At 41.1% G+C, this 23535-nt stretch overlaps 1 protein-coding gene across 1 annotated transcript in view; it reads right to left on the reverse strand.

Moving 5' to 3' along the window:
• Positions 1 to 23535, reverse strand: part of RALGPS2 (Ral GEF with PH domain and SH3 binding motif 2) — a 281112-nt gene that overhangs the window by 117478 nt on the left and 140099 nt on the right. Inside the window, exons 9-10 of the mRNA XM_040360339.1 lie at positions 22549 to 22641; positions 8148 to 8274 (exon numbers count right to left, since the gene is read on the reverse strand). Coding sequence (XP_040216273.1) covers positions 8148 to 8274; positions 22549 to 22641 — 220 coding nt within the window. The remainder of the gene's footprint in view (positions 1 to 8147; positions 8275 to 22548; positions 22642 to 23535) is intronic.

Below are 23535 nucleotides of genomic sequence, written 5' to 3' on the forward strand. Positions count from 1 at the left end.
GTCAATTTCCTAACACAGCCCCCTCCCTCCATGTCACAAGTCCTCTTTTCTTCCTTGGACTAATTACTGTGTGTGCGGACCTTTAATGTAGTTGCTGCGGCTAGAGCAAAGAGGAGTACTATAAGGTGACGCTTGAGTGGAAGCTCCGAGTCTTCTGGGGCAGTGGCCAACAACAAGGCGTTTAGATATTTACATAGACCTGCGCCTGACAGCACTAGAGTTGTCAGTTCAAATCTCAAGCACAACACTATCTCCTTGGAGTCTGCATGCCCTCCCTGTGCTTGCAAAGGTTTCCTCTGGGTGCTTTGTTTTTTTGCCACGCTCCAAAGACACGCTGGAAGGTTAATTGGCTCCTGTCTATATTGGCCCAAGTATGCGTATGCAAGAATGTGAGCTGGGGACCTTAGATTGTAAGCTCGAGGGCAGGGGCTAATAGAGAGAGAGAGATATCTCTCTATCTACACACATATACATACATACACACACACACACACACACACACACGTATAAATTGCTGGCGGTGCTACAAGTACCCCCAAAAAATAACATGCATAAAATAAGTTAATGGCACAAATCTTATAGGAAGATCGGTGTTGAAAAGAATGATCTGATGGCTGGGTTTTTAACGTTAATATAATATATAGTATGAGCAAGCATGCTCAGTGAAAGACCTACAGCTTCAAGGACAAACGTGTGCTGTAATGATATGTCAAAGAAAATAGCAGGCGGAATCTACCTTAATAGCGCCACCTCTGAGATGGACAAGTGTTATTGAAAACACAATATCGTCAACTTGCCCATTGTTTAAACTTTCCTTCTTTGTTATAGGAAAGCTTAGGGCCTCCATGTCATTCATTGCAAAATCTGTTCCTATTTTTTATAACCTTAATTATTTTCAGATCCACTGCAATATCGGCTTGCCAGTAAATGAACAGATGTACGAGAAACAGTAATAAGACCTTTTAACCAAGCATACCTACCCTACTGATCAACAAAAAATACTATGTAGTGTTTAGCCAAAAGTGGCAAGTTTATTGTCATTTATAAACCAATCACAAGGTCCTTTTTTACGGAACAAGCCACTAAACAATGTGATGGCAAGAGTACAAGACACTGATTGCAACTGGCACGGTGCAGGCTGAAGAGTCTGGAATAAAGGTTGAAAGTTTAATGAACACCGGATTTCTATTATTTATATTGCAGACAGGCATGACTCCTATCCAACTTACTCCAGTGAGAGACAGCATCCCTGCCGGAGAGATATCCTATAAATCACTGGCCCTGTACGATTACAGAGCAATTAATTCATTCCTTACACAACTTCTGGGCAAGCCCCAAAATCATGTACAATGATCCCATGTGCTTAAATGCTTTATGTAAGATGAGAAGTCAGAGACTGGTCAGTGGGATATAAAGTAGGAAAACTAAACAAGTAGCCAGAATTCTGCTGGCTCCCAGCAATAAAATATAGTCCAGCACTCCAACTGTTTAAACACTAGTAAATCAGTCAGGATAATAAATCTGGCCATACACTGATCAGAATTTTGCCAATTCAGTAGGGACCGGACCGATTTCAATCAGCGTTTGTCTGCCCCCTGCATGACAGAAGTCAACTTCTGTTGAAAGGACAGGTTGGGGAAACGTTTTTTTATTAGTATATTCTTACCGCAGTGGGCGTAGCTGTCATAATATAATGTCTTGGGAAAAGGGGGTTTATGTGGGGATTCCTCCATCTATCTTGTTTGTTTTGATGGTGGAATCGGTTCAGTGGGATAAATTTGTTTTAAAAAAAAGGGTTTACAGCCAGCTTATTGTAGGTAGAAGTAATAGGAAGGAGAAGGAAGGGACAGAAAGTGTTGCCAAGGGAAAGCTTAAGTAACTCCTGTGTAAGCTTTTTTTCTCAAATGTCCACTTCTAACAACCCAAGCTAAAATCTCCAAGTATATTTTACTAGCTCCTTTTTGCCTGGCAAGTGTAGCTGTGCAAATACCAGTTGATCTTGCAAGGTTCTGCTCTTAGACTGTCTTTATTTAGATTACCACTAGCTCCCAATGCTGTAGGAAGATGGTTTCTCTCCTCTGAACTACAGGCAGCTAGCCTTCCAATCCGCTACAGTTAATGGTTGATTGAAAACTATTCAGACCATTTGGCAGCCAAGACTGGAACTTTCTGTAACTGGACAGCTTGAAGGCCTGTCACTGGAAGTGAACAATTGATCTTCCGGGAGGAACAACAGGCGATAATAAAAATAAAATACAAAAAGGGAAATTAAAAAAACGCTGTGGAAAAACTAATGACAAAGTGCATCATATACATCTTTTTTTTCCCAACAGTTTTAATTTAGTATAGAAAAAAGGTGCACAATAAAATGCCTGCAATGCACTTCTCGGCGCCAGGAACAATGTATCAACTATTTCTGAGATGAAAATGTCAGATATAGATCTCTAGAAAAAGAGAAAGAGTAACAAGGGAAATACCTACAGGTTGTAGTTGGTATTTAACCCGACAGCAGCAATTTAAAATTTAAATGGAAACGAAACAGAACCATTCAAAGCAGATTTAAAACAATGTATCAAAATCACAGAACTGGTGTTCAAATGATAAAATAGCGCTATAAGGCTGGATTTGGTCCAGTTCCAAAGATAGACCTAAAAGCCAGAAAAGATAAATATTGTGACAGGTGATCAAAGATGTTTAGAGCACCTTACACCAATCCAAAGAATTCACCAATAAGTGGATCCCGCTTTCCCACTGTGATTATAACTTACCACAAATGAGGTAACCACAGCTTTAAATAGCTTCTCATATGACAGAATATTCTCTTTCAAACAGGTCATGGGATTAAAACTCAGTGAAGGCACATAAAGGGAAACAAAAACAGCACTACAATAGTATAATTCTGTTTACAAATGCGCCCCCCAAACAGTTAAACATCCCATCTGATAATGCCCGTACAGGAAAATCACTTGTAAATGAGCAGAGTAAGGAAAGGTATCACCAGTATCACCGCCGTCCTCCACGTCAAGGGGCCGCACGTGTGCTGACCAGCCATTAATACAGATGCGGTTTGATTGGTCAGCAGTGGAGCGCAGTCTCCTTACTTCCTTGTGGCACCGTTGTAGCCACGCCCTGACGCGTTTCGTCACTTCCGACTTCAACAGAGGGATTTAATTTAGCATTGGATTGTTTGCCTACCTAACCACTGCATAACTTAAGACCTCCACATAAATTAAACAAGTTACTAAGGTTTATTAGAGGCACTCTTGTTGTCCAATTAAAGAAATGTGTTCCAAGTCTACAAATTTTTATACAACCCAATTCCAAAAAATTTGGGACGCTCTATAAAAAAAAAAAAAAAAAAAAAACACGACAAAAAACAGAGTGCAATCATTTGCTAATCATAAAAACACATTTTTTTTTTCATAATAAAAAAACATATCAAAAATGTTAAAACAGAGAAAATGTACAATTTTAAGAAAAATTGAGATCATTTTAAGATTGATGGCAGCAACACGTCTCAAAAAATGTTGGGACAGGGCAAAAAAAAGCTGGCAAAATAAGCAGTATTAACAAGGAAGTGTTGGGAGACCATTTTGCAACCAATTAGGTTAATTGGCAACAGGTCAGTAACATGACTGGGTATAAAAAAAAAAAAAAGTAAATCCCAGAGAGACAGTGTCTCCGAAGCAAAGATAAGCAGGAGGGTCATCAATCTGAGAATAGCGTCGTCCAAAAATTGTAACAATTTCAGAATAATGTTCAACATGAAATAGGAAAGACTTTAAATATATCATCCTCTACAGTCCATACCATCACCAAAGATTCAGAGAATGTGGAGAAATCTCTGTGCACAAAGGACAAAGCTAAAATGCAGTATTGGATGCCTGTGATCTTCGTGCCCTCAGACAGCACTGCATTAAAAAACGGTATGATTCTGCGATGGACATCACCACATGGGCTCAGGATAACTTCCAAAAATCACTGCCCATGGATACAGTTCACTGTGCCATCCAAAAATGTAAGTTAAAGCTCTATTATGCCAAGAAAAAAAACAGATCTGAACATGATCAAGAAACGGCATCTTCTCTGGGCCCAATTCTCAATTAAAATGGTCTGTTGCAAAGTGGAAATCTGTTCTGTGGTCAGATGAATCAAACTTTGACATCATTCAGCATGACCAGTTTTGGTGGTGGGTCAGTGATGGTCTGGGGAGGCATATCCATGGAGGGACACAGACCTCTACAGGCTACACAATTGCACCCTGACTGCCATTAGGCATCGGGATGAAATAATTGGACCCATTGTCAGACCCTACACTGGTGCAGTGGGTCCTGGGTTCCTCCTGGTGCACCACAAAGCCCGGCCCTCATGTGGCGAGAGCATGCAGCCAGTTCCTGGAGGATGAAGAAATTGATACAATTGAATGGCCCCCATGCTCACTTGACCTAAATCCAAAAGAACACCTCTGGGACATTATGTTTCGGTCCATCCAGTGCCGCCAGGTTGCACCTCAGTCTGTTCAGGAGCTCAGTGATGCTCTGGTCCAGATCTGGGAGGAAATACCCCAGGACACCATCCGTCTCATTAGGAGCATGCCCTGATGTTGTCAGGCATGCATAGAGGTACTTGGGGGACATACAAACTACTGAGGACCATTTTGAGTTGTTGCAATGAAATTTCAGCAAAATGGACTAGCTTGCTGCATAATTTTTTCACTTTGATTTTTGGGGTGTCTTTGAATTCAGCCCTCTGTAGGTGGATAATTTTCATTTCCATCAAATGATGTGCCATCCTTTCATTCCTACCACATTACCCAGTCCATATTAGTATAGATATCCAGCATGAGATTTTTGCCCGTTGAGATCTGATATGTTTTCAAAGTGTTCCTTTCATTTTTTTTAAACACGGACTCCCATAGATCTCCGAAGGTATGCTAGTGTATCTGGCAGCACGCCGTCACTAGTAGACCTTTAACTTCTTAAAGTTGTAAGGTCTCCATGGATAAAACCTGGTTTTCCAGAACATCCCACAGATGCTCGATTGGATTGAGACCTGAAGAATTTGGAGGCCAAGTCAACACTCATGGTTGTGTCCATCAAAAAAATGTTGAACTATTTTTGCAGTGAGGCAAGGGCACATTACCCTGCTGATGGAGACCACTGACACTATATTGTCAAAAGTATTGGGACACCTGCCTTAATACGCACATGAACGTTAATGGCACTACAGTTTTAGTTTGTAGTGTTCAATATTGATTTAGCCCAACCTTCGCAGCTATAACAGCTTCAACTCTTCTGGGAAGGCTGTCCACAAGGTTTAGGTTTGTGTTTGTGGGGATGTATGACCATTCTTCCAGAAGCTCATTGGTGAGGTCCGGCCCTGATGTTGGAAGAGAAGGCGGCCTGGCTCAGTCGCCATGCCAATTCATCCCAAAGGTGTTCTATCAGGTTGAGGTCAGAACTTTGTGCAGGCCAGTACATTTCCTCCACCCCAAAATCGCTCATTCATGTCTTTATGGACCTTGCTTTGTGCACTGGTCAAAATCATTTGATGGAGGGGGATTAAGGTGTGGGGTTGTTTTTCAGGGGTTGGACTTGGTCCCTTAGCTCCAGTGAGGGGAACTCTTAAGGCGTCAGCATACCAAGACCTTTTAGACAATATCATGCTCCCCACTTTGTGGAACAGTTTGGGGATGGCCCCTTGTTCCATCATGACTGCGTACTAGTGCACAACGCAAAGTCCAGAAAGACATAGATGAGCGAGTATGGGTGGAGGAACTTAACTGGCCGCAACAGTCTCCTGACCTCAACACCTTAGGAAGGAATTCGAGTAGAGACTTGGAGCCAGGTCTTCTCATCCAACATCAGTGCCTGACCTCACAAATATGCTTTTGGAAGATGGTCAAAACACTCCCATAGACACACTCGTAAACCTTGTGGACAGCCTTCCCAGAAGAGTTAATGCTGTTATAGCTGCAAAGTGTGTGCCAATCCAATATTGAACCCTATGGACTAAGACTGGGATGCCATTAAAGTTCATATTAATTCAAAGGCAGGCGTCCCAATACTTTGACAATATATACACACACACACACCCCTACATACACATGTGCAATGTGCCAATAGAGGTTTATTTATTTTATTTATGGTGTACAAGGGGCTAAATTAAGTGACAAAGGTAAAGTAATAGCACTCACAGTAATAACACTGCAAGTGTCTGCAAGAAAAGTAGTTCTGCAGAGTAAATCACAAGGAAGAAGTCTTGACCTCCCTTTCCAAGAAAACCGATACGTTATGCTAGAGCCAGGAGAGTCCTGAGAGAAGAAATTAATCTTGCGTGTGGTTGCCAAGAACTCTTAAGAGGAGCCCAGAGTATTGCTGGGGATTCCTGCTAGGAGAAATGTATACACGATGACTGGTTATATTACAGTCAAAGAAAGAAAGAAAAAAAAAAAGCCGCTAAGGAACAGCTCTAACCGCAATGTGGATGATAATCCAACATTCTCTTCCTGGCAGCCAGCATGTGTGTATACAGTAGTATTTTCAGAGAAAACTCCAGATAGTTAGGCTGGCCACAAAGATGTGGCAGCCTCTCAGAGCAAAAAGTGAACCAACATCTTCCCAACCTCTCACCTACAGACAAAACAGGTAGATATAACCGTAACTTAAGTTGGGACTTTATTCCCTTTTTTCACCGGATAGGGAACGATTGGTACCAACTTGCACAAATATTTTCAAACATGTTTCAATTGGTGAACAAGATGGTTATTTTTCCCCACATATGAAGTCAACAAGACCCCAAAGGCCATCCAATGATTAGGACCAAACTAAGCTCAGAGTAGTTCTTTGCTTGCCACCGTTAGACACTGTAGGCCCACCCTTTATGTACACCTGTAATAATTGTAGGCGAATGTAAAACTTTGGGTTAAAATTTCTATATCTTCATTGCAGACAAACTATGGGAATATATACAACAAAATGATGTAGCGCAATTTAGACAAAAATATCAAAGGAAAGGAAAACTGTATCCAAATTGAATCCAATCACCAATGTGACATGTATTGCAAAGTGTGAATTCCCCACCCTTGTAGATTAGCCTCTCACCTCTCAGTCGTGACCGCTGCATTACCGGTAGGTCTCACTGCATTTTTTTCCCTCTCTGGGGATGAAGACAAACTGCTGCTGCTTCAAATGCCTCTTACTCAGAGGGATGGATGGATTAGATTTCCAATCGCTACAGCGTACATGCAGGAAGAAGCTGCACACAGATCTAGTGCTCTGTTTAAAACTTCACATTTAGAAAAAGGTATAGTATTGCACTTACCAAAATGGCACTATAGGCAGTGCTATGCATGAATCGTGTGTCATATACAATCACAGGATCCTTAGATGATCATGGGATGATCATGGGATGATCATGGGATGATGCCATATACATGAAAACCTCGACCTATACGTATATACCTCCCCAAACCTCTGGACTTCCTCGGTCACTTCCTGAGGAAGTCCTAATGTTTGGACGCAATTTAAACCAACCAAGTTTCGATGCATGTATGGTCAGCTCAAGCAGTGTAAACAACCTCTACTGTCAAAAAAAGAAGTGTAGGAAGGTATGCAGTGTCACACACTGAATTTTATATCACGAAAACACAAAATATAGGGATACATATTTGAGATTTATGAAGAAATATAAAATATATCCAATAAAAAAAAAAATTGTAACAAAATTAGAAAACTTTGGGTATTTCATAAATTTTCGTTTATATAATAAAAAAAAGAAAACCCCAGTGGTAATCAAATACCACCAAAAGAAAATAATAAATTTCATTTTTCGTACAGTGCTGCATGACCGCGCAATTACCAGTTAAAACTAGCACAAAGCTGAATAAAAAAAAATGGTCTGGTCATGAAGTGGGTAAAACCCGTCAAGTGGTTAAACTGTCGCCACAAAAAATCACTTGACAATGTGTTTACTCACACTGACTTCAAAACCATTATGATATATATGGACCATAAAAAAAAAAACTGTCAGCAGTGCCATAGCAGTGATCACCAAGATACATCTTCAGCTAAGCAGAGAACCATGTTACTTTCCTGTGTTTAACATAAAATAGCACATAAAAACAAAAAATAAAAACAAAATCTTACCCAAATAAGGAATACAAGGAGTCATCTTCAAGCTATTAATATAGTCTCTTAAGCGTTTGTAATTATCTTCCTTGCTAACTACATACTCCAGTTTCTCAAAAGTTGTCTTGTCTTTCCGACTCAAAAGCTGAAATATAAATATAATTTTATTAGGCATATGGGCCATGTAACTCAGAAAACAAATAGACTCGCAAGCATATTTAGGAATATCTGTCATTGTGCTACATTGCTTACTTTGAGTTTAGTAAAAAAAAAAAACACACGTGTAAATACAGTAGTATAAAGATAATCCATAAAGTTAAGTATATAAATGAAAAACATTAAAAGCAGAACAGGTTTAAGCTTGTTCACCTTAAACCAGTGGTTCTCAACCTTTCTAGTGTCGTGACCCCTTGATAACATTTCACAAATTGTGGGGATCCCTAACAGTAAAATTATTTTCGTAGCGTGGAACCCGTACTACAGTGGTGTCTCGCAGCAGTGACACCTACGCTGAAATCAGGAGATAGGGTCTCCTTCAGCCCCTCCCACTTCACTTTTCTCACCAGTCAGCTGACTTCTAGTCTCTGCCCCCCAGCCATCCCTTGAACTAAATGGGTGGCTGCAAAGAGGCTAAGTGGGCGGCCGCTGGCTTTAGGAACAGCCCAGCTGGGCGGCTGAGAAAAGGCTGGGAAAGCGGTGTGGGCTTCAGAAACAGGCCAGGATTTGGTGACCCCTGGCAAATCATCATTCGACCCCCAGGTTGAGAACCACTGCCTTAAACCCAATGATTTCACATGCAGTATTTTTTTTCTCCCATTAGATGTCCTCAGTATGATGGCCAGCATCATTGACCACACTTCCTCTAATCCCAGGTCATCCTTGTCCCAGCCTGTGACTGAACAGTGAAAGGCGAAGCAGAACAGCAATGACCTCATCTCAGTCACACTGCTTTCTATTCCTAACATGCTCTTCAGCATCTTCCTCTCACATTCCAGCTCTGCTTTACAAAATACTACAAGGTCACATTCAGCTACTAAACACAGCTTGCACAATTCTGGGAGTTGGTGTCCTGTCGAGAAATGCCCCCTTACGAAAAACGCCCGGCCGGAACTGTGCATGCGCAGAACAGACCCTCAGAACAGCAGAGTTTACGTTCATGTAGGAAAGGAGCGGATATTTACATGAAGAGGGCAGATATTTACATGATGGCCAGTGCTGGGAGCAGAATTTTTATCGATGGCCAAACAAATCTACTAAAGAAATCTTTAGCCAATATAGAAAAAGCCGCCCCTTAAGCGTTCAAAATGAATAGCAGATAGATTTTGAAGATTTCTTTGGCTATCAATAAAAATTCCACCCCCAGCACTGCCCATCATTGAAAAATCGACCTTTATTATCCGCCCCTCACCTACATGAACGTGCCTCGGCCACGCGAGACAACAGCCGATAGTAAATTCAGCTGTAGCTTCATGCAGTGCATTCGCAGTTCTACCCGGGCACTATTCGATAGGGGGGGCACTTCAAACCAACAATGGCACACCTTGGCTGTCAGCGTTCTAATAAAAGACAGATTGGCTTGCTTCGGTCCGCAAGACAAGTCGTTACTGGAGGTCGCAAAGTACTTCCTCTCCATAGTTGGAGACATGCAGCCTTTGGGTGACCGACTTCTTTATGCAAAGATCTTTACAAAGATTGTACCCATAAGCCCCTCAAATGCTGGATAGTCTGGGGATAGCTGCAATTCTGTAACACCATTAAGCAGCTCCATCATTTGGCAAAGTCTCAGAAAACAAAAATGCTGAAATGGCATTTTCCCACAATGGCCTGTGTTAATGAACTCAGGCTTTCCACAATCCATAGAAGAATTAAAACAATTGATTATAAGGGAAGAAAAATGCATGCAGTGCTTTGTAATTAGCCAAACAAACAATGCTGCCATTGACTGAATCACACAAGTTATTTAGATTCTGGACCATATTAGAGGACTGGAAGACCGTCCTAAATATGACAGCATAATCCGTCTACAAGGACTAATTAATGCCATAATGAAATGAAAGTCTAAAAAAAAAAAAACACCACCAAAAGTCTTAAGGATTAAAATGCAAATTAAACTACTGTACATAACCAAAAAGCTACAATGCCCCATGCTGGATACAACAGCTATGACACTTTACATGTACAGTATCTCGCAAAAGTGAGTACACCCCTCAAATTTTGGTAAATCATTTATTATATCTTTTCATGTGACAACACTGAAGAATTGACACTTTGCTACAAAGTCGTGAGTGTAAAGCGTGTATAATGGTGTCAATTTGCTGTCCCCTCAAAATAACTCAACACACACACCCATTAATGTCTAAAGCGCTGGCAACAAAAGTGAGTACACCCTAAGTGAAAATGTAAACATTTTGCCCAAAATGGCAATATTTTGTATGGCCACCGTTCTATTTCAGCATTGCCTTAGCCCTCTTGGGCATGGAGTTCACCGGAGCTTAACAGGTTGCCACTGGAGTCCTCTTCTACTCCATCACAGTGTTGCTGGATGTTAGAGACCTTGCGCTCCTCCACCTTCCGTTTGAGGATGTCCCACAGATGCCCAAAATGCCCAATAGGGTTTATTTCTGGAGACATGCTTGGCCAGTCCATCACCTTTACCCTCAGCTTCTTTAGCAAGACAGTGGTCAGCTTTGAGGTGTGTTTGGGGTCATTATGTTGAAATACTGCCCTGCGGCCCAATCTTTGAATGAAGGGGGGATCATGTTCTGTTTCAGTATGACACAGTACATGTTGGCATTCATGGTTCCCTCAATGAACGGTACAGTAGCTCCCCAGTGACGGCAGCACTCATGCAGTCCCAGACTATGACACTCCTATCACCATGCTTGACTGTAGGCAAGAGACGCTTGTCTTTGTACTCCTCACCTGGTTGCCGCCACACAAGCTTGACACCATCTGAACCAAATATGTTTATCTTGGTTTCATCAGACAACAGGACATGGTTCCAGTAATCCTTTCTTAGTCTGCTTGTCTTCAGCAAACTGTTTACGGGCTTTCTTGTGCATCATCTTTAGAAGAGGATTTCTTCTGGGACGACAGCCATGCAAGACCAAACTGATACAGTGTGCGGCATATGGTCTGGGCATTGACAGGCTGACCCCCCACCCCTTAAGTTTCTGTAGCAATGCTGGCAGCACTCACACATTTATTTCCCAGAGACAAACTCTGGATATGACGCTGAGCACGTGCACCCAACTTCTTTGGTTGACCATGACAAGACCTGTTCCAAGTGGAACCTGTCCTGTTAAATCGCTGTATGGTCTTGGCCATCGTGCTGCATCTCAGTTTCAAGGTCTTGGCAATCTTCCTATAGCCTAGACCATCTTTATGTAGACCAATTGTTTTTTTCAGATCCTCAGTTCTTGGCCATGAGGTACCATGTTGAACTTCCAGTGACCAGTAAGAGCGAGCACACCAAATTTAACACAACTGCTCCCCATTCACACCTAAGATCTTGTAACACTAACTAGTCACATGACACCAGGAAGGGAAAACAGCTAATTGAGCCCAATTAGGACATTTTCACTTAGGGGTGTACTCACTTTTGTTGCCAGAGGTTTAGACATTAACGGCTGTGGGGGGGACAGAGCTCTCATCCCATATGTTAAGGGCATGAAGCCTGCTATAGTTCAGGAGGGGAGGGTGCTTGCTTGTCCCCTCCCTTTCCTGACCTGCCAGCATGTTTGGATAAGGGACTGGTACAGATTTTGGGGGGGAACCCATGACATTTTCATAATTTTGTTTTGCCGACAATTTTTTTTCTACATTCAGCTGTCAGCGGGGAATCCTGCTTACAGCTGATGGCTCATCGGTTAAGGACGTGGTGAACTTTTTATTTAAAGAGGAAAAAAATTTTTCATAATGCAAGAAAACTGCATTTAACCACTAGCCAACCAGCTGCTGCAGTTTTACAGCGGCAGGTCGGCTCGGCTGCACGACACAACATAATATTTATCTCGCATTTCAGCCATTAGGGGGCGCGATCACCGCAGGGCACCCGTGATCGATCGTTACAGAGCGAGAACTGGGAGCTGTGTGTGTAAACACACAGCTCCCGGTCTTGTCAGGGGGAGAAATGACTGTTCGTCTGTTCATACAATGTATGAACAGCAATTGTAATTTCCCCTAGTCAGTCCCACCCCCCCTTCAGTTAGAACACACCTAGGGAACATAATTAACCCCTTCCTCGCCACCCCTAGTGTTAACCCCTTGCCTGCCAGTGGCATTTTTACAGTAATCAATGCATTTTTATAGCACTGATCGCTATGAAAATGCCAATGGTCCCAAAAATGTGTCAAGTGTCCGCCAAAAGGTCGCAGTACCGGTAAAAATCGCTGATCACCGCCATTACTAGTAAAAAATTAAAATAAAAATGCCATGAAACTATCCCCTGTTTTGTAGACACTAACTTTTGCACAAACCAATCAATAAATGCTTATTGCGATTTTTTTACGAAAAATATGTAGAAGAATACGTATCGGCCTAAACTGAGAAAAAATGTTTTATATATATTTTTGGGGGATATTTATTAGAGCAAAAAGTAAAAAATATCATTTTTTTTCTAAATTGTCGCTCTATTTTTGTTTATATCGCTAAATATAAAAACCGCAGAGGAGATCAAATACCACCAAAAGAAAGCTCAATTTGTGGGAGAAAAAGGATGCCAATTTTGTTTGGGAGCCATGTCGCACGATCGCGCAATTGTCAGTTAAAGCGACGCAGTGCCGAATCGCAAAAAGTGGCCCAGTCATTGACCAGCAAAATGTGCCTGAAAAATGTATCAAGCACAAACAGATGTGAACCTAGACCTAAACATTGTAGTTGATTTAACAATACTGAAGAGTGCAAAATCTAGTGCAGCTGTGCATAGAAGCCAAACAGCTTCCAGTTTTCGGCTGGGTTCACACTACTACACTACTTTCATCCTACTTTGCTCTGTGTTCAATGTTTCCCTATGAGAGCGTCTTGTAGCGTCCTACACAAGTCGGTCCGACTTTGAAAATGCTCCCTGTACTACTTTTGGTCCTACATTGATCCTACTTCAGGCCCATTGAATATCATTGAAGTCGGACCAAAGTAGTATCCTGTTCATGAAAGTAGGATGGATGTAGGACCAATGTAGGATAAATGTAGGACCAATGTAGCAGAGCAAAGTAGGGTGAAAGTAGTGTAGTAGTGTGAACCCAGCCTTCTTCTTGGGCAAAGCTTAATTTTACAAGCTGAAGTTAGAAGCGGATTGGCTACAATACACAGCTGCATCACATTTTGCACCTACCTTTTCTTTGTTGCTTTGAACAATCATTTCCCGTGAAAGATTTTGTAAGCAACTAGAGAGGCTACCCAGCAGGGCAAAAAAATTACAACATGGACTGTTAGCCAAGACTTATGGCACCACAACCACTGCAGACAGGAAGCTGCCAAGATTTGCTGTAGGGAATAGGTATACATAATGATTGAAGGACCCCTAACACAGCCTGTGCAACTTTTTACACACACATTTGAAAAAAAAAAATTATACTATAGCGAACCAACGCACAGTCACAATGTACCTCTGTGTGCCGTACAAAGGCTTCCAGAGTTATGCTAATATTACGAGTTGAATCTTGACATTACAGGCTAACTAAAATAAGTCTGCTGTTCTTGGTCACGTCCTGTTCTCTTCCAGTGCACGCCAATCATAGCAGGCCTAAAAAGAAGCTATACATATTGCAACAGCTGGTCAAAGGATCATTGAAAACACCCAATTAAAGGCTTTTCCATAGACAGACTTGGCTACTGTCTCACCTTGTGCACTTCAGGACACAGCTGATGGATGAGAAACAAATGGTAAATACTGGAAAAACAAATTACCCCAAATATGATTTAATGAAAACAGACCTATTGCATATGCAGAGTTTAACAATGCTGAAGGGGATCTTCAAAATATTAACTATTTTCTCATGTGTTGAAAGCACATACTATGGAAGCAAATCTCTCTGCAGAGACAGCAGTTCTGAGGCTCCGTCACGTTATTCTTGTGTAGCGCTCGTCAATGAACAAGTGTGCAAATCTCCTTAGGCCTTGTGTAAAAAATAGATGGCTAGGTGTTTCGAGCCAAATGGAAAAACTGAATAGGATTACATATGTTCCCACGCAGGACAACAATTACGAGATTATATATATATATATATATAGCCAGTAGCAATTACAATTTCTCAGGATTGTACACCAGATCCTTGTGCTTCGGGCTCTGGTGTTTAATGGATTAATGGGTGCAATTGAGCCTTATGTTTTACATCCAATATACAAGTACACATAACGTCATACTGAGCATGTTAAAACACACACTTCCTAGGCTGAAAATGACCATAAGCACGCATTTATAATGAGTAAGGCGTTCTTTATATTACAGCAATGTAAGAAACTGTGCAGCTAGATACAGTATCTATATTAAAGTTCTTTATTTTTTTCCATCAATAAGGGGGAAACCAACACAGCAAGTTATTGAGCTTCTCCTCTGCAGTGTCAAACGCTACACGATCGTGGCAGGGACTCGAATGGAATCTCATTTAGGGAAAGGGATTGCTATAAATCCTTCAGCGTTGTTTATAAGCCATTATGTGATATTTTCTGCTATGTAATGTAATTAAATGAATCAAAAGAGGCCAATAGCAAAAGGATAATTTTTTTGTGCTGCACTGAAATTTGATCGGCCTAAAAGTTTTTTTTTGGCAAGCGGGCCCGGAAGAAGAAATGCAAACAATGGAGCCAAAAAGGGGGTAGGGTCTGATAGTCTGCAACCCATTGCAGGGGGGTCATCCTGGCATGCCCCAGTCACCCACCTCCCTCCTCCTCCTCCTCCTCCTCCTCCTCTCTGAACCACGATCTCCATGTGTCACAGAGCTGAATTGTCTGGGCGGCCGCAGTAACAATGTCCCGCCTCCTGTGGTAGACAGCACACTAATCCAATAGCGGGACAATGAATCAGTGTGACGTGATCACAGGAGACGGGACATTGTTACTGCGGCCGGGAAATTTAAATCCAGCTCCGTGACACAGCAGGAGATCGCTGCTCTGAAGCGGGCTGCATCTGACAGGCACTGGCGAAGATGCATTGATCCCTTGTATCATGTTTGTAGTCACTGACCATCTCCAGTATCATGCTAGAGGTGCACCGAATGGAAATATTGCCAATACTTTTAACAGTGCGTTTAAGTTTAGGTAGGAGACTGCAGACATGATACAAGAGCTGGGTAGAGACTAAGGACATGATACTGTCACGAATGTCACGTCTAGCCCAAGGTAGGTGGTCAGACACTATAGCTGGCTACTGTGCGCTTCACCTATAGCAGCCCCTTTTCCCTTAAGGCAAGCAGGCCTACCAGTACTTGATTGCCCCCAGGACTTTATACACAATGCTATAGAGTCTGGCTACCAGGCCAAGGCAGATGCGAACTGAGCAAAGCAAAACAGGTACTTGCAGTTTAACAGATGGAGTGGTTCAAAGACCATTCAGGTAAAGGCAGGCTGAGTTCAGGAGATAATCCACTCCAATCTGGGTCATACACAGGGGATCCAACAGCAAGCAAGGCAGATCTAGAACAATGCACGCAAGTCTATCACAAGTGAGGGATTGAGTGTTCAGTTTGCTTATATCAGGTGACTGACCAGAACAATCAGTCAACAGGTGAACACAGGCAGGGAGGAAAAGCAACAGCCAACACCCGAGTGCTGGAATGAGGAACAGGGGCACCAAGTGATCAAGACAGATACAAGAGATGAGTAGAGATTGAGGACTGCATTTTTCATGACCTTTCTTGCACTAAAAAAGATGCCAATAATGGCCAACAATTAATTAATAAGAATTTAACCACTTAAGGATCTGCTCGCGTACATATACGATCGGCACTTTAAAAAGATGGATATCTCGGTAACGGCAGCAACTGCTGCCACAACCGAGATATCCATCTTTTCATTGGCCAGTCCTGTAAATGATAATGGTGATCTCCGCAGCGGATTCGCTGTGAGATCACGGTTATCGGCGGCGGTAGAGAGGGCCCCCCTCCCTCCGCCGCTTACCGGAGCCGTCGGAAGCGATCGGGTCCTTCTCCCTCTGTGTCATGGATACGAGTGAGGGCCAGATGGCCCCCACCGGTCTCAATAGCATAGCAGGGTGGAAGCAACGTCAAAACGCCACTTCCACCCATTCGTCTTAAAAGCACATTTTATGTTTTTTATTGCATTTTAGTCCAAATAGGAGATCTGAGGTCTTTTTGACCCCATATCTCCTATTTAAGAGAACCAGTCATGCTTTTTTTTTATTACAAGGGATGTTTACATTCTTTGTAATAGGAATAAAAGTGACCCATTTTTTTTAAACAGTGTAAAAAAAAAATAAAAATCAAGTAATTTTTTTTTTTAAAGCGACCCGTCGAGCTTGCGCGCAGAAGCAAACGCATAAGTGAGTAGCGCCCACATATGAAAATGGTGTTCAAACCGCACAAGTGAATTATCACCGCAATCGTTAGAGCGAGAGCAATAATTCTAGTCTCAGACCTCCTCTGTAACTCAAAAGATGCAACCTATAGAATTTTTTACAAAGTCTGACCCAGAGTTTTTGAGTTGGTGACAGCAACTTTTTTCTTAACGAATTTGGAATATCATTGGACTTTCTGACCATTTTGAGTGCCATTAACACACCATCTGTCTGCAATATATTATGGACTAAGGGCCAGTTCACACCAGACGCAGTTCCGTTCAGTTCCGTGTGCTTTTTTTTTTTTTGCACAAAATACATGCACAGCGTTTTCCATGTATTCCAATGGCTCTAGTTCACACCATGCAGTCAGTTTCCGGTCAGTTTCTGCCATTGGAATACATGGAAAACACTGTGCATGCATTTTTAGTGCAGAAAAAATGCACACGAAACTGAACGGAACTGCGTCTGGTGTGAACTAGCACTAAACAAACCGTTTTTTTATGTATGCACCATGTTTGCACACTGAATACTATAGGAAGTGGGTGTATAGCGCTGCCTTTTATCTATTTTTGTTTTACACGTTACCTGCCATTTGGCAGGCTATAAGCTATACGGTAGCAGCTGTAGCCATAGACTTCATGTACACGTTTTTACAACCTCTCTTGAATGATTTAACTTGACAGATAGTAACATATGTTTTCTTAAACATCTGTTTTGCCACGTTTAGCGGCATTTTTAAAAATGCAAAAACTAAAAACAGCTGTAAACTAAATGCGACCAAAAGCGAGTTACCGCGTTTAGCGCATGAAATTGCTTTAACTACTTCAGACCCGGGGGATTGTAAAAAGACGGCCACAAGGTGGCTCTACAATGCCAGGAGGAGGCATTGGGTCCTCTGGTGGCCACGATGTAAACCAGGTAACCGCGATCGGCAGTGACATGGAGCTCTGTGTGTAAAAAAAGCCTCTGTACATGTACTGATAAGATAAGAGTTCAGGAGCAGTTGAAAAAAAATGCCCAAATGCTCCTAAATGTCCGTTTACCAGCAGCAATGTACATGAGGCCTTAATTATTTTACCATTACATAGGCGGCTTTTGTAGGATAGGTCCACACTTTGTTATAGATTCGCTCGCTCTACACAATATATATATATATATATATATATATATATATATATATATATATATATATATATATATATATATATATATATATATATATATATATATATATATATATATATATATATATATATATATATATATATATATATATATATATATCTCAGCTGGTGAAAGGGGTTTCTTTTCCCATTTTTCATCCACAGCTATTAGTGCTCAGGTAATCCTTTGTCCCAGATGAGTCCTGTTTTTATAGATATTATAGAATGTCATTTTAAAATCATGTAATCATAAAGACATTGCATATAAACAGACCCAGAACTATTTCTGTTTTGTTTTGGACATTGAATAAGTTAGTACAACAGACTTCCATATTAAAAACGGCTTTGTTCCATTTTCGAAATTATACAAATTAGGTCATACAAAAGAAATGGAATGTTACTCTAGCAACCTCCAAAGGACCCAACTAAAGAGCTGAATATATTCAAGCATCAAAACTCAATGGGAAGTCTATGTAAGCTACAGTTAGAAAGTAAATGGACATCAGAGTCCCTCTTGACAAGCGTTTGAAGCTTGTGTGTACAGCGATACTCACACAGCTGCACATTATTGCTTTCTGGACACATTTATGCAGTTAATCAGATATCCATCCAGAAATCATCTCTGGCTATAGAGAAAGCATTTCTTCACACCTGAAAAGACTGCAAAACTTGTGACGTCACCTCCAACACAGCTGTTACTCGTTTTAGTCAACTATTTATATGAGCCTCCATCACCTTTCTGACCATATCCCTGCAATTCCGTCCCATGGTCACTTCTCATTTCTCGGCAATTTACTTTGTCTTCTCACATGACACCTACTGCCAGAAGACATTTTATCAGATACTATGACATCTTTTGCTATATTTTTGGTAGTTATCATTAGAGATGTATCCATTTACCCTGTTCTCAGCCAAACCAAGCTGTCACCACTCACAGCCCACTGCAAATATTAACTATCATACTTCACATACTTTGTGGAACGCACAAGCTTATAACATGTTATTTCCAATCCCTTATGTCTTCCAACCTACCAGGAGTGATAGAAGCCCAACTTACACCGCAGACACCATGTACATATCTGTCATGGTTTGCTAAAGCAGAACCCATGTCTACCATTCCTGGAGGGGATTTCATGGCTAGAGCAGAAATGTTACATTTCAGCCACAAAACACCATTGCCATTGGCAATTCTAATAAGCGTCAAGTCTGACTGAATTGGATCTTGCCTCTCGCTCTGTTGTAGCTCACGGCACAACTGAAGAGAAGATTCTGTTACTGAAAAATTCCATTCTCATTTAAATGCACCATTGGACGCAAATCTGTTGATGAATACTGCCATATTCTTCTATTTTGACAGCTGGATACTCACAATTTGACAAAGATCATCATATTAACCACTTAAGGAACGCCAATATACGTCGGCAGAATGGCACGGCTGGGCACAGGCACGTTGCCCTTTAAGTGTCCAGCCATGGGTAGCGTGCTCGCGACCCGGTCCGAAGCTCCGTGATCGCGCCCGCGGGACCCGATCGCCGCTGGTGTCCCGCGATTGGTCACAGGAGCTGAAGAACGGGGAGAGGCGAGTGTAAACACACCTTCCCCGTTCTTCTCTGGGGTAGTGTCACTGATGGTCTGTTGCCTGTTAAAGGGAACGCCGATCAGTGATGTCACGCGTCCAGCCCCGCCCCCTACAGTAAGAATCACTCCTTTAGGGCACACTTAACCCCTTAGCGCCCCCTAGTGGTTAACTCCTTCACTGCCATTGTCATTTTCACAGTATCAGTGCATTTTTATAGCACTTTTCGCTGTGAAAATGACAATGGTCCCAAAAAAAAGTGTCAAGTGTCTGATGTGTCCATCATAATGTCGCAGTAATTTTTTATAAAAATGCCATAAAACTATCCCCTATTTTGTAAACGCTATAAATTTTGCCCAAACCAATCAATGAACCCGTTTTGGGATTTTTTTTACCAAAATTGAGAAGAATACGTATCAGCCTAAACTGAGGAAAAAATTGTTTTTATATATTTTTGGGGGATATTTATTATAGCAAAAAGTAAAAAATAGTGAATATTTTTTTTAAAATGGTCACTTTATTTGTGTTTATAGCACAAAAAATAAAAAAAACGCAGAGGTGATCAAATACCACCAAAATAAAGCTTTATTTGCGGGGAAAAAAAGGACACCAATTTTGTTTGGGAGCCACGTCGCACGACCGCGCAATTGTCAGTTAAAGCGACGCAGTGCCGAATCGCAAAAAGGGGCCAGGTCCTATACCTGCATAATGGTCTGGGACTTAAGTGGTTAAAGAACTGCCTGTGTGGATATATGGGGGCAACTAATTATACTGCAAAAAAAAAAAAAAATAAATAAAAAGATACATTTATGAAAATATTTACATTACAACAGTGAAATCTTGTTTTTGCTACCAAGATGAAGCTAGGTCCGTAAAAAAAAAAAAAAAAAAAAAAAAAAAAAAAAAGGGATGTAAACCAATTGTAATTAACTGGTTTGCTGCAGTAATTTGCCATAAAATGTGATCCGATTCACATCTAAAGCTTAGTACACACAGCTCGAATGTAAGGAGATATCAGCCAGTTCAATAAAAACTGGTCGACATTCGGCCCATGTGTATGGCAGCCAGTCTGTCAGAACCTGGCCGTTAGGCTGACTTCTGTCGGACAGGCATATCCTTTAGGATATTTTGGTACATGTGGGAAATCTCTCTCCCCCCCCATGATGCCAATCAGTCCAATGGGATGAAGTTTTGATGTTGGTAATCTGTGCTCTTTTTGCACCATAGTGCAGAGTATTCTTTCCGAACAATTCAACTTTTCCTAGTAGTGTTGCGGTTTGCCAAGGTGCTCTTTTTTTTTTGGAGAGTAGCTTCCTCAAAGATATTCTACAAATGGACACCCTGTTCAAAGACTTGAAAATACAGCAATATCTTCAATCCTTAATCATGGGTTCTTCTTTACCTTATTGAGGATTCTGCATTGTGCCTTCTGAGTCATTTTGGCTGGGTGCCCATTTCTAGGAAGAGTAGCCACAGTCATTGCGCAGGCGCCGTATAGAGTCGGCTCTATACGGCGCCTGCGCAGCGACGTTTGGCTTCTTTCGGAAAGTCGTGACGTCATGTATGTGCCCGTCCGAGGAACGTCAATCAACTAGGAACGCCCACTGACAAGGGACGAAACGCAGAGATCGAGGTATGTACTTAAAAAAAAAAAAAAAAAAAAAAAGCCAGCCTACCCGCAGTGTAACGGGTCTTACGAATCTATTGTTAGAAATGTGTTTTAGGGGGAACCACCCCTTTAATGTGAGGCATGGTTGACATCAGCTTCACATGAACAGCAATCTTAAAATGTTTGAGTGTCTTTTAACACTACAATTGGATTTTCTAAAGGAATTAGTTGTGGGGTTCACCTACTTTTTCCTCCTGCACTGCAAATGTTTAATGGGTGTGTTCAAGAAAAACACGAGAAATCAGAATTGCTTGCATGTCATCAGCTTAAGAACATTGTGTTTGTCTATTGTTGTGACTTTAGCTGGCCATAAATGGAAAGATTATCTTTCCTTCAACCACGGGTTGTCAAAGCTGTTCTAGCCGACAGAAAACCGCATGAAAAAGACAACAGGTTGGTTGTATTCAAGCTGATCAATCAACTTTGGTACAATCAGCCTGCCCATACATGGTTTAAATCTCTCCCGGTCCCTGCTGAACCGGCCAAGTTTCAAACTGTCTACGGCCGGTTTAAGATTAGGACCAGATCACATTTTATAATATATATATTTATAATAATTACTGTTTTTTTCTGCCACTTATGTATACCAAAGACAAGTCACTGCAATGTAACCATCGTATCAAAATAAACAAAAAGTCTATACTTTATAAAGCATATTAAAAGACTGAACACAGGAAGAAATAGTGGGGAAAAAAAAAAAAAAAAAAAAAAGGATGTAAACCAAATTGTAATTAACTGGTTTTCTGCAGTAATTTGCCATAAAATGTGATCCGATTCACATATAAAGCTTAGTACACACAGCTCGATTGTAAGGAGACATGAGCCTGTTCAATAAAAACTGGTCGACATATCTAATGCAGGTATTTATTCAGATTTGGTGGAATGCTTGCCTTTATCTTTTGCATATTGGTGTAAATAAGCAGAGAGACCTAAAACGCGCAACAGCGGTGGTGTTACGATTTAATACAAGGTAATACAGATATAAATCAAAAACTTTGTTTTTCTAAATGTGTGGCTAACATAATTTGCATAAATGCCAAGGAGGAATAAATGCAGCATATCATACAAATGCCAAGGAGGAATAAATGCAGCATATCATACAAATTCCAAGGAGGAATAAATGCAGCATATCATAAAAATGCCAAGGAGGAATAAATGCAGCATATCATAAAAATGCCAAGGAGGAATAAATGCAGCATATCATAAAAATGCCAAGGAGGAATAAATGCAGCATATCATAGGGTAAATACAAAACACCAGCTAGACCAGTGGTTCTCAACGCCTGTCCTCAGGACCCACTAACAGGCCAGATTTTAAGTATTACCTTGGGGAGATGCAGACTAAAATACTGCAATCACTGAGCAGCAAATTATTTTACCTGGGATGTATTTCAATTATATTGCCAACATGGCCTGTTAGTGGGTCCTGAGGACAGGAGTTGAGAACCACTGATCTAGACAGTACAGAGCACACCTGAGAAGAAAACTACTACTTACTGCCCACGTCTTCGTTAGTCGGAAGATGGGAGCACTCTGTAACCCAGATACCACGGCCATTAATGCATGAAGGTTGTTCAGCTCGTAGAGTTTCTGCAGATTAGTTTAAAAAAAACATATAAATTGCCAAGATTTACAAATTATCAAAAATGTTATACATCGTATTCATTTTTGGTTTTCTATTTTCACCTTCACTGACAATCTTAAACATGCTTGCCTAAATAAAAACAAACCTTCAAGGAATTACTCATATTTTAAAGGGCAAAGGCACTTAATGATCATTTATAGAAGGAGGGAGCTTTAACACAACGTGGCTTCCCTTCTCTCAGGGGGAACTAAAAAAGGCAGATGTTACTATATTCTCAGATCTGCTGCAGCTTGGACGTTTTATTGCTGCTGCAGCAGATGGAGTTCCACATCAATAGCTGCAAAATTTAGGAAGGTTGCTTATTATACCTTCTAATGGTTGAGCTCAGAAATACAAGAAGCTGTTGGATGATTTAATCAGCTAGCATCCATTAGTGTTTAGGAACTTGACAGGATTTCCGATTTTTCATACGTTACTGACAGCATACTTGCTCCTGGTCTGTGACTAAGCAGGTAGTTATGTCAGGGAGAAGATGACAGTCCTCGAACCTTTAAGGAAACAAGTCAGCTGGGGCAGCCATCATTTGTAGCTCCATTGGTTTACTATAAAAACTTTTTTCCCTTATTTTTTCTTGTTCAAAACGTTTTATTGAAGTTTCGATACAAATACAGAGAATATGCCTGAGAATAATAACAAGGTAGCTCTGTGCGGAGTAGTCGGTTGAACAAGTACATACCATAGACCATGTAATTTTGCACTTTGGTATTACTCATATGAACAAAAATTATGTAACACAAGATGAAAAAAAGCAAATCTGTCAGATTACAAAACAATTGGGCCAAACTGTGAGATCACTATGACCACTTGAGATTAAACTGGAAAATATTGACTATTTGGAG

The sequence above is a fragment of the Rana temporaria genome, chromosome 7 (assembly GCF_905171775.1).
Source record: "Rana temporaria chromosome 7, aRanTem1.1, whole genome shotgun sequence".
Taxonomy (NCBI): domain Eukaryota; kingdom Metazoa; phylum Chordata; class Amphibia; order Anura; family Ranidae; genus Rana; species Rana temporaria.